The sequence below is a fragment of the Mustela putorius genome, unplaced genomic scaffold (genome assembly GCF_011764305.1).
Source record: "Mustela putorius furo isolate JIRA1106 unplaced genomic scaffold, ASM1176430v1.1 tig00001012_pilon_pilon_pilon, whole genome shotgun sequence".
In the NCBI taxonomy this organism is placed as follows: Eukaryota; Metazoa; Chordata; class Mammalia; order Carnivora; family Mustelidae; genus Mustela; species Mustela putorius.
Window position 1 is genome coordinate 4,988,842 of NW_025421531.1, and position 14,086 is coordinate 5,002,927.

Genomic DNA, 14,086 nt, shown 5'->3' on the forward strand with positions numbered 1-14,086 from the left:
TTAGGAGAGAAATTGGGTTACTTAGGGAGTTACTAGCAAGTGTTTTTTAAATTAGGTATTGTGGGGCACCTAATTGGGGCTAACTCAGAAATTGTACTCCTACAAATCATTGCTCTAGAATTAATTGTTGCAGCCCTTCTTTTTGGATCCTCAAAAGATGTCCCATAATTTCTTTAATAAATTGTTCCACCATATAATAAAAAACACCTATAAACTTTTTTTTTTAATGTCAGAGCATGACATGTTATATCATGTTAAACTCTGTGGAAATTTCCCCTTTCTTTCATAATGATATATATATTTAAGCAAAGAGAAAGTCTATATCGGGGAAAAATAATTGGGAACAGTAAAAGTTCTTAATGACCTTTTCTGAATTGGGCCCCCCATTTATAGTTATATAAACTAAGGAGATTTAAATGACTGTTTCCAGTCAAAGATGATTTTCTCATCTAACTCAGATTATTAATTGATTTTTCTTAAGTGTAGTATTGTTTCCTTCCTACATTTGTACATTCTTGAGGCCTTCTATAAGTTGCCTCTTTCTATGTGAGAGGTGGCTGTATTTATTGGTGTGTGACACATTTATGACATTTAAAAGATTTGTGGCATACTTTTTGACCTTTGAATGAAAATTGTTATATAACTGTCACTTGTCATAATGGGAACATCCAGCTGTGAAACAAGGTTTTAAATATAATCAAGTACTCCTACTTAGAACAGAATCATGTATTTCTTTGTTGTGAATAAGAAGGTTTAGCGATTGCAGCTTGTATCCTATTAAGCATGTACTTGTTGGATGTTTTGTATTAAATTAGTCTCTATGATTGGAAATTCTGTGTACTCTTCCACTCTGACAGGTCAGCGTTGTGCTATGTTATAGTTGTCTCAACAAACCACAGGGTTTGTTCCATGCATTTAGTCAACAAGCAATACCTTCACTGATCAATAGGAAATTATAACAGAGATTATACAGGAACATATCATATTTAGAGAGGAAAAGGAAGAGAGTGTAGGTGGACCTTCAGTCTGCATGAAAGTCTTCAAAGATGATAATAATGGCAGGAAAATATAGGGTAACAATTAGTCTATGCTATTTACTCTCTCCTTTCTTTTCTCTGGTAGAGCTTCTGCTCTCTTTAAAGCTTTAGGTGGCATGAAGGAAAAATACCATTTGACCTAAGTGAATAAAAACAATTCTAGAATGTTCCATGTTTAGTTTTTTCTTGCAGCTCTTGCTGTTCTGCCTATAGTGGGGTAGGGGACAAATCTTGAAGAAAATAATTTCTGGAGGAAATGAAAGAGCCAAAAGAATTATCCAGATTTCTGTTTATTTTTATATTTTTCTTCCCATCTCAATCTTATTTACCTCCACACATTTCTTACTGTACCAGGTCATAAGGTAGAGTATCCACACAGGGGAAATTCCTACTGTCCTCCTCCCATCATAGATATTACAATTAATCCCACAAAGTACCTATTAAATGATGTTCTTTGGCAGTCCCTCCCTGCACACCACCATGACATTTCTGTCGCTTTAAGGCTGTGTGGTCCAATACAGTTAGCACTAACCACATGCGGCTAGTGGTTGCTGTATTGGACAGCACAAATATAGAAAGTTTTCATTTTCACAGACAATTCTTCTGAACACCTCTTCTCTAAGGGAGCCTAAGGGAAATATGTTGAGATAGAGTACCCTTGTAGTCATCACTCACTATTTCTCGGTATGGGAATCCTCTCCTGGGAACTATCTCCCCCAACCCTATCATCCATATAGGTCCCATGGGGACTGCTTTATTCTTCCATGATCCTGTCATTGTAGCCACAAAGGATCTTTTTTTTTTTTTTTTTTTTTTTTTGCACCTGACCCAAGCTGGGTCAATTTTAGCACCTGGCCTCCTGGTTGGTTTGGGGCAGGATACTTTATTTAAATAATGCTTAATGACACCCCACCTTTTTTGGAATTTATGGACTTGGGCTCCAGAAAGTTGGCAGAATCTGTGAGCCATAGAGGCTGGAATTTCTCAGGGGTCATATTTTCCACCATAGGTATAAATGAAGCCAACATGCAGAGATGGGTAGAGAAAAGAGGCAGATTCAGGTATGCAAGTCGTGACGATACTGAGGCCCAGCTTTATTTCTATACTTATATCTTTATAATTAACTTTCCATTTTCCTTAAGCTAGTTTAAGCTGAGTTGCTCTCATTGGCAAAGTTACCAGAGCAAATAACGAATATTATAACTGTTTCCATGACATTATAATTCATGAAAGAAATACAATATTAATGGTTTTAACTAGATTTTTCATTAAATTCTTATATTCAGCTACATCTCAGAATCTCAGATAATTGCAGCTGCTAACAAAACTTAAAGTTTAAAAATGTCTCTCTTGCTCAAAGACTCAAAATCCCTGAGTAACATAATTTAATGCCTACTGAATTTTCCAAAACATATTTTTATATAGGTAATTGTTAAGTTGTCTCCACTTCTATATATGCAACTGTATATTGCTAGACAGTATTTTGTTTTCATTCTTTTAGTGACTTTGGTTTTTTCAATTGAATGGCTTAAGTTAAATTTAAAAAGGTTCCAACTTTAAAATAATTTGTTTCTGAAGAGTGAATTGGGAAATAGGAATACACTTCTCCATCAAGATATTATTGCTGTTAATAGTGGTAGGTAATTTTGGTTGGCACATGAATGGTACTTAACTAATGCGGGTGAAGTTACTTTTCACTTTCCCTTTGAGTTGGCCTTTCCACATAATTCACTCTCAGTACTTTCTTTCCTAATGTTTTAGCCACACCACTGGAATACATAAGCTTTGTTGCCCTCCTAAAAGTCGACTATCATTTTAAATAATATTTCTGTGAAATATTAAGCTGAACCTTAAAATACCAAGAACATATTTATATTTCTGAATCCCAATAAAGGGAATTATTCTGACTTCTTATATTTTTCTTTTCCCATCTAAACCCCTATCTCCACAACACATGGTAGGGAAATTGGGTAGTTGCTTGAACCACATGTTTGGAAACTATTTGGTAAGTAATTTATTAATAAAGAAGAATGAAGAATTTAAAATGCAGTTCTTAAATATCCCTTAGTGCATAAAGATATATAAATTAAACATAGTCTAGAGGTATAAGGTCAAAATTAGAAAAAATGTCAATAGGCAGGATGGGTAATTAATAAAATATAAAACATTTAAATTAAAATTGACACCCCCAAAATTAAAAGTATCAAACCCATAGTATACTTTAGAAATAAGAGAATATATGTATAAGAAGATAAATCTCAATTCCAAGTGGCCACTAAGCAAACTTAGCAGCTATATGAAATGTTGGGAATTTAAGGTAAAGCTATGTATTATTGTTTATGACTACTTTCATAGAAAACTTCCAATTAGAAATGTGTAGAACACTGTTTTGTTTTGTTTTGTTTTGTTTTGTTTTTTAAAGGTAATGTTGTCAGGGAGAATTCTGTATTCTAATCTGAGGGAAAATGTCATCAGTACTGAGAAGCTTTCATCTAAATTCCTGGATCTGACAAGTTTGAAACTCAAATTCACTACACATACACAAATTAATTTTCCGAGCAAACTGTGGTGATTTTAACCTGGGTATGGAAGCTCATATAACTTCATCATATAAACAGTAACTTGTGTGTTGGTGATGAAGTAACAATTAAGTTTTCCTAGCTTCATATATGAAATTCCTAGAGATTGAACAATTAGATTACTCAGAGCCAGCCAGAAACCATGAACTCAGAACTGTCAGTTTCAAGTTCAAAGTCATGCTTTGGACTTCAAGACTTTTTAAAAGACAGTTACCTGGAGAACACATCTTTGGCACTATACATATTTTACCTGTATCTCACAGAAATCTATGGGAAACACACACACAGAGCTTTCATGAAATATAGACATTTAAATATTTTCTGGGTCAAATTCATTTATTCCTTCAATAACAACTCTTGCTTGTAACCAGCTTTTAGCACAGTGCCTGGTTCAATAGATATTCACTGAACTAATGAAAATGATAAAGAATGAATGTCTATTGAGCATAAGCTGTGACTGAGGGAGAGATTATATAAAAGCAATGGAAGACAGTTTCTGCTCTAGATTTACAGTCCAACCTCACTTACATAAGTGCAAAATCTTGTCTTCTTTGTGTCATCCCCAACATAGCTAGGGGACCTAGCATGCACTAGGAGTTAGCATTTTATCTGCATGGTAGAATCACTAACTCCCGTTCCTCAGTGTTGGTGATTATCCGGATCCTCAGAGTTACCAAAGAAGTTGTGAGTTGCATAAATGGTTGAGTGTTTCAGGTACCTCAGGCAAAAATTAAGGGGCCAATTGTTGCTGTGTTCCAAGTTGGCCTGTGACTATTCATGACACCCACAGGTTTAAAAATTTAAAATCTGTCAAAACATGTCTGGTCCCTACTTTTGTATAGCCTCAAATGTGTGTTCATAATGTGTAGATAAATGTCAACTCACATTTCCAAGGGGAAAACTAAGCTCAGGGTGGTGACAAGTTTTGTCAGGAATTTGTGTGAATGCGTGCACACACATTTATGTGTTTACCATAGATATCTAGGAGATGCAGGTAAAATATGTATAGTGCCAAAGATATGCCCCCCCCCCCCCCTAGAGAGAGAAAGTGAGAGTGAGTGAGGGAGAGCGAGACAGAAACTAAGAGAAACGGAAGCTGCTGTCCTTAGGATGCCTTTCTCCTGTTTGGTTTTTGCCAACTAGCTATCTCTTCACCACACAGAGAGATTTGAGGCGAATACTTGGCTGACTCAGGCAAAGCAAAACAAAACCAAAACAGACCTTCAGATCACTGAAATAAGGAGTCACTGGGTGGGAATCCCTGAACCCCGTCTTCGAGTGAGGAGACCTGTCCATGGTCCTGACCACATCTTTTTCCCTACTCGCCTCGTTCGTCGACTACGGATGCTGCCAGCACCCGAGGAGCGGACGCCTCCGCCGTGGTCCAGGGCCCCGGGAAGCCCCGGGCCGAGCAGGTCAGAGCCGCCCGCACATGCTCAGTGCGCCCGCTCTCAGGCGCCGGTGCCCCGGCTCCCCGGACTGGGCACCTGTTTTGAATCCCGGCGCGAGGCTCTGTGGGGGTGGCGAGGTGGGGGCGGGGCGGCGTCACGTGCTGGCGACAGCGGCGGCGGCCGGGGAAGGTTCCATTTCTTCGGCGGCCAGCAGTCGGGCGCACGGGGAGCCCCTCCTCCTCCTGGCCCCAGCCCGCCCCGCCCGCGGCTCCCCTCCGGGCCGCGCAGCCGGGCGTTTGCGGGGCCGGCCCCGCCCCTCTGGCTGGCGGACTCGGCGCGTCCTCCGCCCGCACGCCCGCTCGCCGCCCCCGCCATCCAGTTGGTGCGGTCCATGGCGAGCACATCATGGCGATTGAAGGTAAGTGGAGGCCGGCCGCGGTGTGGGAGGAGGGAGAACGCCCAGAGAGCCGGGTTCCCAGGCGCCCCGGAGGCCGTGGCGCGGGTGGGGCACTTGCCTGCGGGCGGGGAGCGGGCGGCGGAGGCACAGGGGTCCCGACCGCGTCTCGGGAGACGGGTGGGCGGAGCGGCGCCGCGGCTCCGCCGGCTCGCTCGCTCCCGCCCCGGCGGTACTGTCGGCCTCAGCCCGTGCCCCAGCGCGGGGAGGAGCCGGTCCGCCTGACAGGTGCCGTGCCTGGCGGCGCCGAGTGCAGCTCCGGTGCGGCCCTGCGGAGCCCGCGGGACGGGTCGTGGGACTTGGGGACTGCGGGGCGTTCCCTCTCTTCTGAGCTCCCTTCCCCGCACCCCTGCTCCCGCGGAGCCCCCCCTTGCTACCAAACTGGGAGTCCAGTTTTGCTGTCCCAGTCGTAACCCTTCTTAGTCCCTTCTCTGGAGCTGACGCTGGGTTGCACTCTCCGTCCATACCCTTCTGTTTGCTGTTGTAGGGGGCCAGGAAATTTGGGATGAGGTTAATTTCCTCAGGCGTCCCTGCCCCCCCCCCCAGCACTCAAAACTGCCTTTTCCCCCCCTAAGAAAGAGAAGTGGATACATCTGAAATAATAAACGCACACTTAGAATCCTGCATGTATTAGCAGTCCACTAAGTGTTATAGTGTCAACAATACTCATATTTTCAAAAAGTAGCTTAGTATTTACTGCCCAGCCAGAGAAGGTGGTTGGCATCAGAGTGTATTTTCCTTTTGTGCCAAAAACATCTATCTGGTCTGAAGTATCTATATTTTGCTTTGTTTTTAAGGAGGATATTGTGAAAATTAACATCACATGTCTAGGATGTTTATGTGAAAGACTGCAGCATCTTCCAGCCCCTGTGAGACTCTTAGCTTAACTCAGTGAAAGTAGTTTGTAATATTTACCTGTACGGGCGCACGTGTGTACAGATTCACATCATCTCGTACCTCTGGTATATCATCATTAGCTTAAATTTTATGTGTCTTCCTCCTAAGTAAAACTTTAAAGAGGACTTCCCATCTTGATGCCTGGCTAATCACCAATAGCTTGTATCTCTGGGGATTCCTTTTTGTCAGATGGTTTGGTCTTCAAAATAACTTGAGCTGTGTGCTTATTTTTATTTTGTTACCTTAAGGGATTGATTATCTGTTATATGCAAGACACACATTCAGACACATTTCAGATAACTACTTTAGCTAACCTGGTGGAAAGCACTTGGGAGAAGATCTACTTATAATCTTTGATATTCCTGTTATCCAGAGTGGTACTTTCAAACTCTTCCTTACTGTGCTTTTAACTAGAGGAAACCACATCCACTGATTAATGTTTTGTTCTTTATTTCTACAACCGATTTGTTGTAGTATTTCTTAATGATGTGGTAAAGCTAAAAAGTTTATGCAGACAGTGAGGAAGAATTAGCCAGATAGCATCTGGATCTAACCCTGTAACTTTTAATTTCTTGAAATATTTTACATTTTTTTCTCTTTTTCTCAGTCCTCTCCTCCCTCCCTGCCCTGCACAGTTAAATGTGATCATTTATGTCATTATGTCAGCCCGTGGCCCGGCTGATGATATGTGATCATTTGTTTATGTCAACTGATGGCTTTTTGCTCTGCCTACTACTACTTACACGTTTAAAGAACAAGATTTTTGAAATTTTCTTATATTCTAGAGATTCTTCTGTGTTTCAGATATTCACATCAGTAACGCAAGCGTTCGTTAAAGTTTTCATTAATATAAAGAAGTTGAATTTGATGTTTTCTAGTTTGGTAAAGAGACTAAAGTTAATATTAGCATTTCAGATAAAGATATTGGGTCAGGTTAATCTAACTGTGCTGTTTTCACATATCAGAGCCCATTATTTTTTAAATTATTATTTATTATTATTTTTTAAAGATTTTTAATTAATTTATTTATTTGACAGAGAGAGATCACAAGTAGGCAGAGAGGCAGGCAGAGAGAGAGAGAGGAGGAAGCAGGCTCCCCGCTGAGCAGAGAGCCCGATGCGGGACTCGATCCCAGGACCCTGAGATCAGAGCCCATTCTTTATACATACCATTCCCTTGCTGTGTTATGAAGTGAAATGAGCTCTGGATGAGGACTTTGTACTAGGCACATCTTAGAATTTTAGGGGCCCAAGGGGGCATCGCATTCAAACTTCTTCCCAGTGAAGTGGCTCATAAAGCATTCAGCCCCTTTTAACTGTTAGTTCAGCAGCCTTATTGAGCACTAGCTGTACTTGGTGTTCTGTGCGATTCTGTGGGGCCATAAAGATGCCTAAGACCATACTCCTTCCCTCAAGGCGCACATGTTCTAGTAGGGGAGACTGATAATTTTAGCCATGCAATTATAATGTAGTGTGAACAACAAAAGATGAATCACCTTTTGTATAAAAACATTCAATGGCATATAAATTCAATGAAAATCTGCCATTCAGTAACTTCTATCTACTTATCCTGGGTCTGCCTTCTGGAGCAATAAATTAGAAGTCCACTCTTCCCTGTATGTATGACATCCCTTCTACCATTTGAAGACTGTGATTGAACATTTTCTGTTGTAGACAAAATATCCAGTTCTTCCTCTGGATGGTATGTAGTTGTATGTTTTAAAGTTTGAAATATGGTAGTGAGCCATTTCATTCCAAATGTATTGTCGAGTAACATAGCCTTTTTGGAACTGCATGTTGGCTCAAGATGAGGTTGAAATCAACTAAAACCATGGAATCTCTTCCAGCTGGACTACTTTAAAATCAGGTGTCTTCAATCCCTTGCATAGCAGATCAATCAGAACAAATCATTTGGATCTGTTAGGCATGTTCTCATTAGCTGTAGCAACATTTTACCCCCTGAGTTTAGATTTTTAAGTAGTAAGGGTTACTTTTATTTCCTCATCTATGTAAAACCCGTATTTTACATAAAAGTAATCATTCATTTCTTCCTTTAATCAGACAGGTAACTGCTGATCAGGACTTCAGACAAAAATAAAATGGTCGTGTTATCACATTGATCTAACGTAATTCCAGTTAGAGCTGAAGAAGTTAGCCTATCTTAGTTTAAGTTAGGATTTTGAGAAAACATTTTGGAATATTGAGTAGTTTACAGAACCGTATTGTTACCCTAGAGGTCCAATGATAACCAGGTTGGGAATCATTGCTCTACCCAAGCCTGTCAAGACCTATAGTTGACATCCAGTGTATTAACTCTTTTAATGTTGGCCTCCATCAATCAGACATTGTTAACCATTTCTTGTTTTGTTTTGGGTTTTTTTTGAAATTTTCTCCTCCTCTTTTGATTACCTACTTCTTAGTCTTCTTTTCATCTACATTGCCTAATGTTCTTTGTGCTTCCATCTTAACCCTGTTCTCATCCTCTTTACATACTTTTTATACATACTTTACATACTCTTTACATACATGCTGCTGTAATCGCACACGTTGAGTAATTTTATAATCGTTTGTTTGTAATTTGTCCTCCCTGTCAATTCCTGGAGAGTAATGTTTTATTTTTTTACTCCTTATATTTTGTGCAGTATCTAAATATAGTATGTACCCAACAAATATATTTTGAATTGTTATAATGGAATTCTCTACCTTAGCTACATTGATTGCATCCATTCCCCAGGTATATTTGACCCAAAACCTGCCATTCAGTAACTTCTATCTATCTGCTCACCTCAGTTCTGCTTTCTGGAGCCAATAAATTAAAAATGCAGTATTTTTTAAAAAAGATTTATTATTTTAGAGAGAGGGAAGGAGTGTGCGCACACATGGGGGGTGGTGGTCAGAGGGAGAGAGAAGATCTCAAGTGGAATCCCTGCCAAGCACAGAGCCTGAGACCATGGCCTGAGCCAAAATCAAGAGTCAGACACTCAACTGACTGAGCCACCCTAGACCCCCAAATGTGCACTATTAACACTTATAATGAGAACCAACTGTTGTATGGAAGTGTTGAATCGCTGTATTATATACCCAAAACTAATATTACACTGTATGTTAACAAACTGAAATTTAAATAAAAACTGGAAAAAATAAAAGTGCACTATGAATAAAAGTACACAGAATTTTCATAATTTTCAGATAGTAGCTAGATATCTTGCATGTTCCACAGAAATCCAAAATATTTAGTTTGGGACATTCAGAATGTCCCCAACTGAAGTTGTCACCTCTGTACTCCCCACTCCACGCAGATTTAGTGAGTGGTATTTTTAAATAAGCAGGTATCTGAGCTAGAAATCTGGAAATCAGCCCTGTCTTAAACGCACTCCCCCTTGTTGATCAGTAAGGCCTGCCAAGTCTGCATCTCCGTGATGCTTAGGGCTTCCACTTAAGTTTTTTCCCTCCCATTAATAGGCTTGTATCAGTTTTCTAAGCTAGTCTTGTTTTGTTAGCACTAGTTTTAGGGTTCCTTCCAACCCATTTTCTGAATTCTTGCTAGTTTTCTTTGTAAAATGCAAAACTAGCATTTAAACCCTCAGGATAGAGATCTTTAAGGATCTGCTCTGTGCTCGTCCTTGGTTCTGTACCCGTCTTTCTGACCCTCCGTAAGAACATCAGAACACTCTTTGTGAAACTTATTTGCTGAAGTAAAAAGAATCCACCTTTATTGTTATTGTGCTGTATATTTGACTATTTAATCTCTCTGAGTAGTATTTTTTAAAAGCTGTAAAAGAAGACTGTATTAGAAGGAATTTGTGTGTGTGTAAACATGTGTATGTACATATTTTTATTCATAAAGGCACTCTGTAGTTTACCACATACTTCCACATATGTATTTTTTAAATCATCAGTACAGTTCTGAGGTGCTCTTGAAGACTTGGGACTCTAAGATCTCCAAGGCAGAATTTGGACTTTTGAAATATTGAATTAAAAACTCAGTACAAACCTATCCCATTCCTAGTGCTGAGGGAGATCATCACACTCCTTTCCTGCTTTCCCTGTTACTGTTGGAAAGAGATCATTGGGATATAAGGGAGGATTATAGGATGAGAAAGGCCAGCCTGTGCGCAGTCTGTGGCAGAGGGAGGCGATTTACTGAATACTTTTTTTTTTTTTTTTTGAAGATTTACAGTTCAGTTCAAGCCATAATATCCCCAAAAAGGATATTTTGACTTTCATCAGGAATAAAATTTCTAACACTTTGCAGAGATTTTGCACAAAGTTAGATAAGCAGTATATTTGTTCAGAGACCTCTCTGTAAGTACTTTGGAGGGCTTTATCTACTTACGGGTTGTCTCCTAATTCGCTAAACAAAATTAGGAAAAAGGAGGGATCAGTAGAGAAACATTTGAACTAAGAAACATTTCGGGTTTTGTTGTTTTAGGTAATTTTAGAATGCGACAATGCCTGCCATTGTAGAAAGCAAGAGAACCGCATGTTGACTTATTTCTTTGTTGAGTAATGCTGTTTGCATTATTGCTTTCTTTAAAAGTGATTATAATGTTTGTCCATAGCATATGTGTAGGAGCGTCGTAGAGTGTCTTCCTGGATTTGATTTCCGTTTAGCTGACTTCATTCTTTCCCTCCCTTCCCCAATCCTGCCTCGTTTATACCTAACAAGAAAGGGCCTATACAGGGAAAACCTTGGATCGAACCAACTGCTATCAGTAAAACATTCGAAACTTTTGAGTAAGGTAATTATGTGTATATTTGGTATGTCTGTGCAGTAAAATCTTAACTGAAACCCAACAATTTGGAACCCTTGATTTACCTTTTTTAAGGAGGAAATAGTGACAATACAGTAAACTTTCATCTGGAATTTATTTAAAAACCAACTTCTAGGATTCATATGTGCATTCAGAACATTTTCTTTCATATTTTAGAGCTGTAGTAGAATTGATATTCACAGTAATATTCTGAATCATCAGGAGAAAGTATTTTAATGAAAAATTATCTTCAGTATTCTGAACTTACTAATGTAATAATGCATATTAATAGCTTTAACAAATTATCTGGTGCAGCAGTCAAAACAAAAGGTGTTCTCATTTAACTAGAAAATTAAATTAAGTAGAATACCTTTTTATGAGCCTATATTTATTCAGAGTTTTAGGGTATTATCTTAACGAGCTTCTAAACAGTCCAAAACATAATTAACTCAAAAACCAAATTAAAAGTTGCTCAGAAGTAGGGAAATGGATTATGTTTATGAACAGTAAGTTTACTTTTATAGGATAAAATTTGCACCTCTTGGAAAAAGTTGTTGCATAAATTCATAGGAATTTATATGGATCAAAAGCTAATACTGTATTTAGCACATGGTTTGAAGATTATAAAGTACTCTAAGATATTGTTATGAAAACAGATATAATTGGTTATTCTGTGAGATGCCAGAGGGTGGCAAGTATGTTTCTCAAAATTCAGGCTATTGTATAGGCATATTATACATAAAATGAGCTTGTAAGAGTAAATACAGAAAGCACTTACTCAGATTAACTCTAGTAATTACACAGCAACAACTAAAAAGTAAAGGAATTCTGATTTGGAAAATTAACTCCCAGGTGACTGGAGGCCTAAAAGATTATTATTATTATTATTATTTTTTTTTAAGAAAAATTCTCAGAAGGGGCACCTTGGTGGCTCAGTCAGTTAAGTGTTGGCCTTTCAGCTCAGGTCATGTCCCAGAGTCCTGGGATCAAGCCCCACATTGGGATTCCTGCTCAACAGGGAGTCTACTTCTCCTTCTCCTTCTGCCCCTCTGCTCATGCTCTCTCTCCCTCTCAAATACATTAAAAACAAACAAACAAACAAAAAACAGAAAAAAACCCCAAAAATCCTTAGAAAAAGAAAAATTCAAAAAGAGCACAAATTGAGGACTATAAGAAGATTGACTTTTATTTAGGAATATTTTCATAGGAGAGTGTTTGAAATTAACTGACAAGTAATACTGTAGAAGAGAAGAAAACATACACAGTCTTTTCTGTCTCTAGGCGTAAGTCCAAGTTTTCTTTGAATTTCATGTTCTACTTGTGAGGAATGCAAAGGGAATTAACATTTTTTGGGTGCTCGTCATGGGCCAGGCATCATCTATCCATCATCTTAGTCATGGAGAGCAGATGCATGGCGAAGCTTCTTCTCTTGACTACAGCAGACATCTGTTTTGTTAAAGTATCTTTTCCATATCTCTGCCCTACCCCATGTGGACTTAGTTTTAGCATTCCTCTCGACATTGCCTTCCACCCCCATTCCAGCAGCTACTTTTCTTTTCTTTTTTAAATTTTTATTATTTTTTAATTTCTTTTCAGTGTTCCAGAATTCATTGTTTATGCACCATACCCAGTTCTCCATGCAGTATGTGCCCTCCTTAATACCCACTACGAGGCTCACCCAAGCTCCCACACCCCTCCCCTCCAAAACCCTCAGTTTGTTTCTCAGAGTCCACAGTCTCTCATGGTTCACCTCCCCCTCCGATTTCCCCCAACTCACTTCTCTCCATCTCCCCATGTCCTCCGTGTTATTCCTTATGCTCCACAATTAAGTGAAACAATATGATAATTGACTCTGCTTGACTTATTTCACTCAGCATAATCTCTTCCAGTCCTGTTCATGTTGATACAAAAGTTGGGTATTCATCCTTTCTGATGGAAGCATAATACTCCATAGTTAATATGGACATATCTTCCTTATCCATTTGTCTGTTGAAGGACATCTTGGCTCTTTCCACAATTTGGCAACTGTGGCCATTGCTGCTATGAACATTGGGGTCCAGATGGTCCTTCTTTTAACTACATCTGTATCTTTGGGGTAAATACCCAGTAATGCAATTGCAGGGTCATAGGAATTTAATTCTTAAGGAATTTTAATTTCTTTTTTTTTTTTTAAAGATTTTATTTATTTATTTGACAGAGAGAGATTACAAGTAGGCAGAGAGAGAGAGAGAGAGAGAGAGGAGGAAGCAGGCTCCCTGCTGAGCAGAGAGCCCGATGCGGGACTCGATCCCAGGACCCTGAGATCATGACCTGAGCCGAAGGCAGCGGCTTAACCCACTGAGCCACCCAGGCGCCCAGGAATTTTAATTTCTTAAGGAATCTCCACATTGTTTTCCAAAGTGGCTGGCTACTTTTAATCCCTGAAACTGGTATACTAAAATGAAAGCCATTTTCCATCTGGGGTTACTATTATTACTACTCAAGTGAATTTAGTTACTTTTCTTTTTTCTTCTAAGTACAAGGTTCACAAAGAAAATACTAGGTGATACTGTCTTTAAAATTGAAGCTTGGGGGCGCCTGGGTGGCTCAGTTGGTTAACCATTTGATTTCAGCTCAGGTTATGATCTCAAGGTCCTGCTCAGCAGGAAGTTTGCTTGTCCCTCTTCCTATATATGTCTGTACCCTTACCCACTGATGCACTTGCTCGCTCGCTCTCAAATAAGTAAATAAAATCCTAAAAAAAATTGAAGACTGGCTCAGTTCAGAAATCATGATCTTTCCATAACACTCTGCTTTCAGTGATTATTCCAGGGCATCTGGGTGGCTCAGTGGGTTAAAGCCTCTGCATTCTGCTGAAGTCATGATCCCAGAGCCCTGGGATCAATCCCCACGTTGGGCTCCCTGCTGAGCTGGGAGACTGCTTCCCTTCCTCTCTCTCTGCCTGCCTCTCTGCTTACCTTTGATCTCTGTCAAGT

The 14,086-nt window shown here is 39.6% G+C and overlaps 1 protein-coding gene across 2 annotated transcripts in view; it reads left to right on the top strand.

The window, feature by feature from the left end:
- Positions 1-5,275: 5,275 nt before the first annotated feature.
- The window catches only part of SYT14 (synaptotagmin 14), a 195,673-nt gene continuing 186,862 nt past the window's right edge, over positions 5,276-14,086 (top strand). For both annotated transcript variants that reach the window (XM_004775309.2, XM_004775310.2), the window contains exon 1: positions 5,276-5,425. In XM_004775309.2, coding sequence (XP_004775366.1) covers positions 5,413-5,425 — 13 coding nt within the window. In that variant the 5' untranslated portion in view covers positions 5,276-5,412. The remainder of the gene's footprint in view (positions 5,426-14,086) is intronic.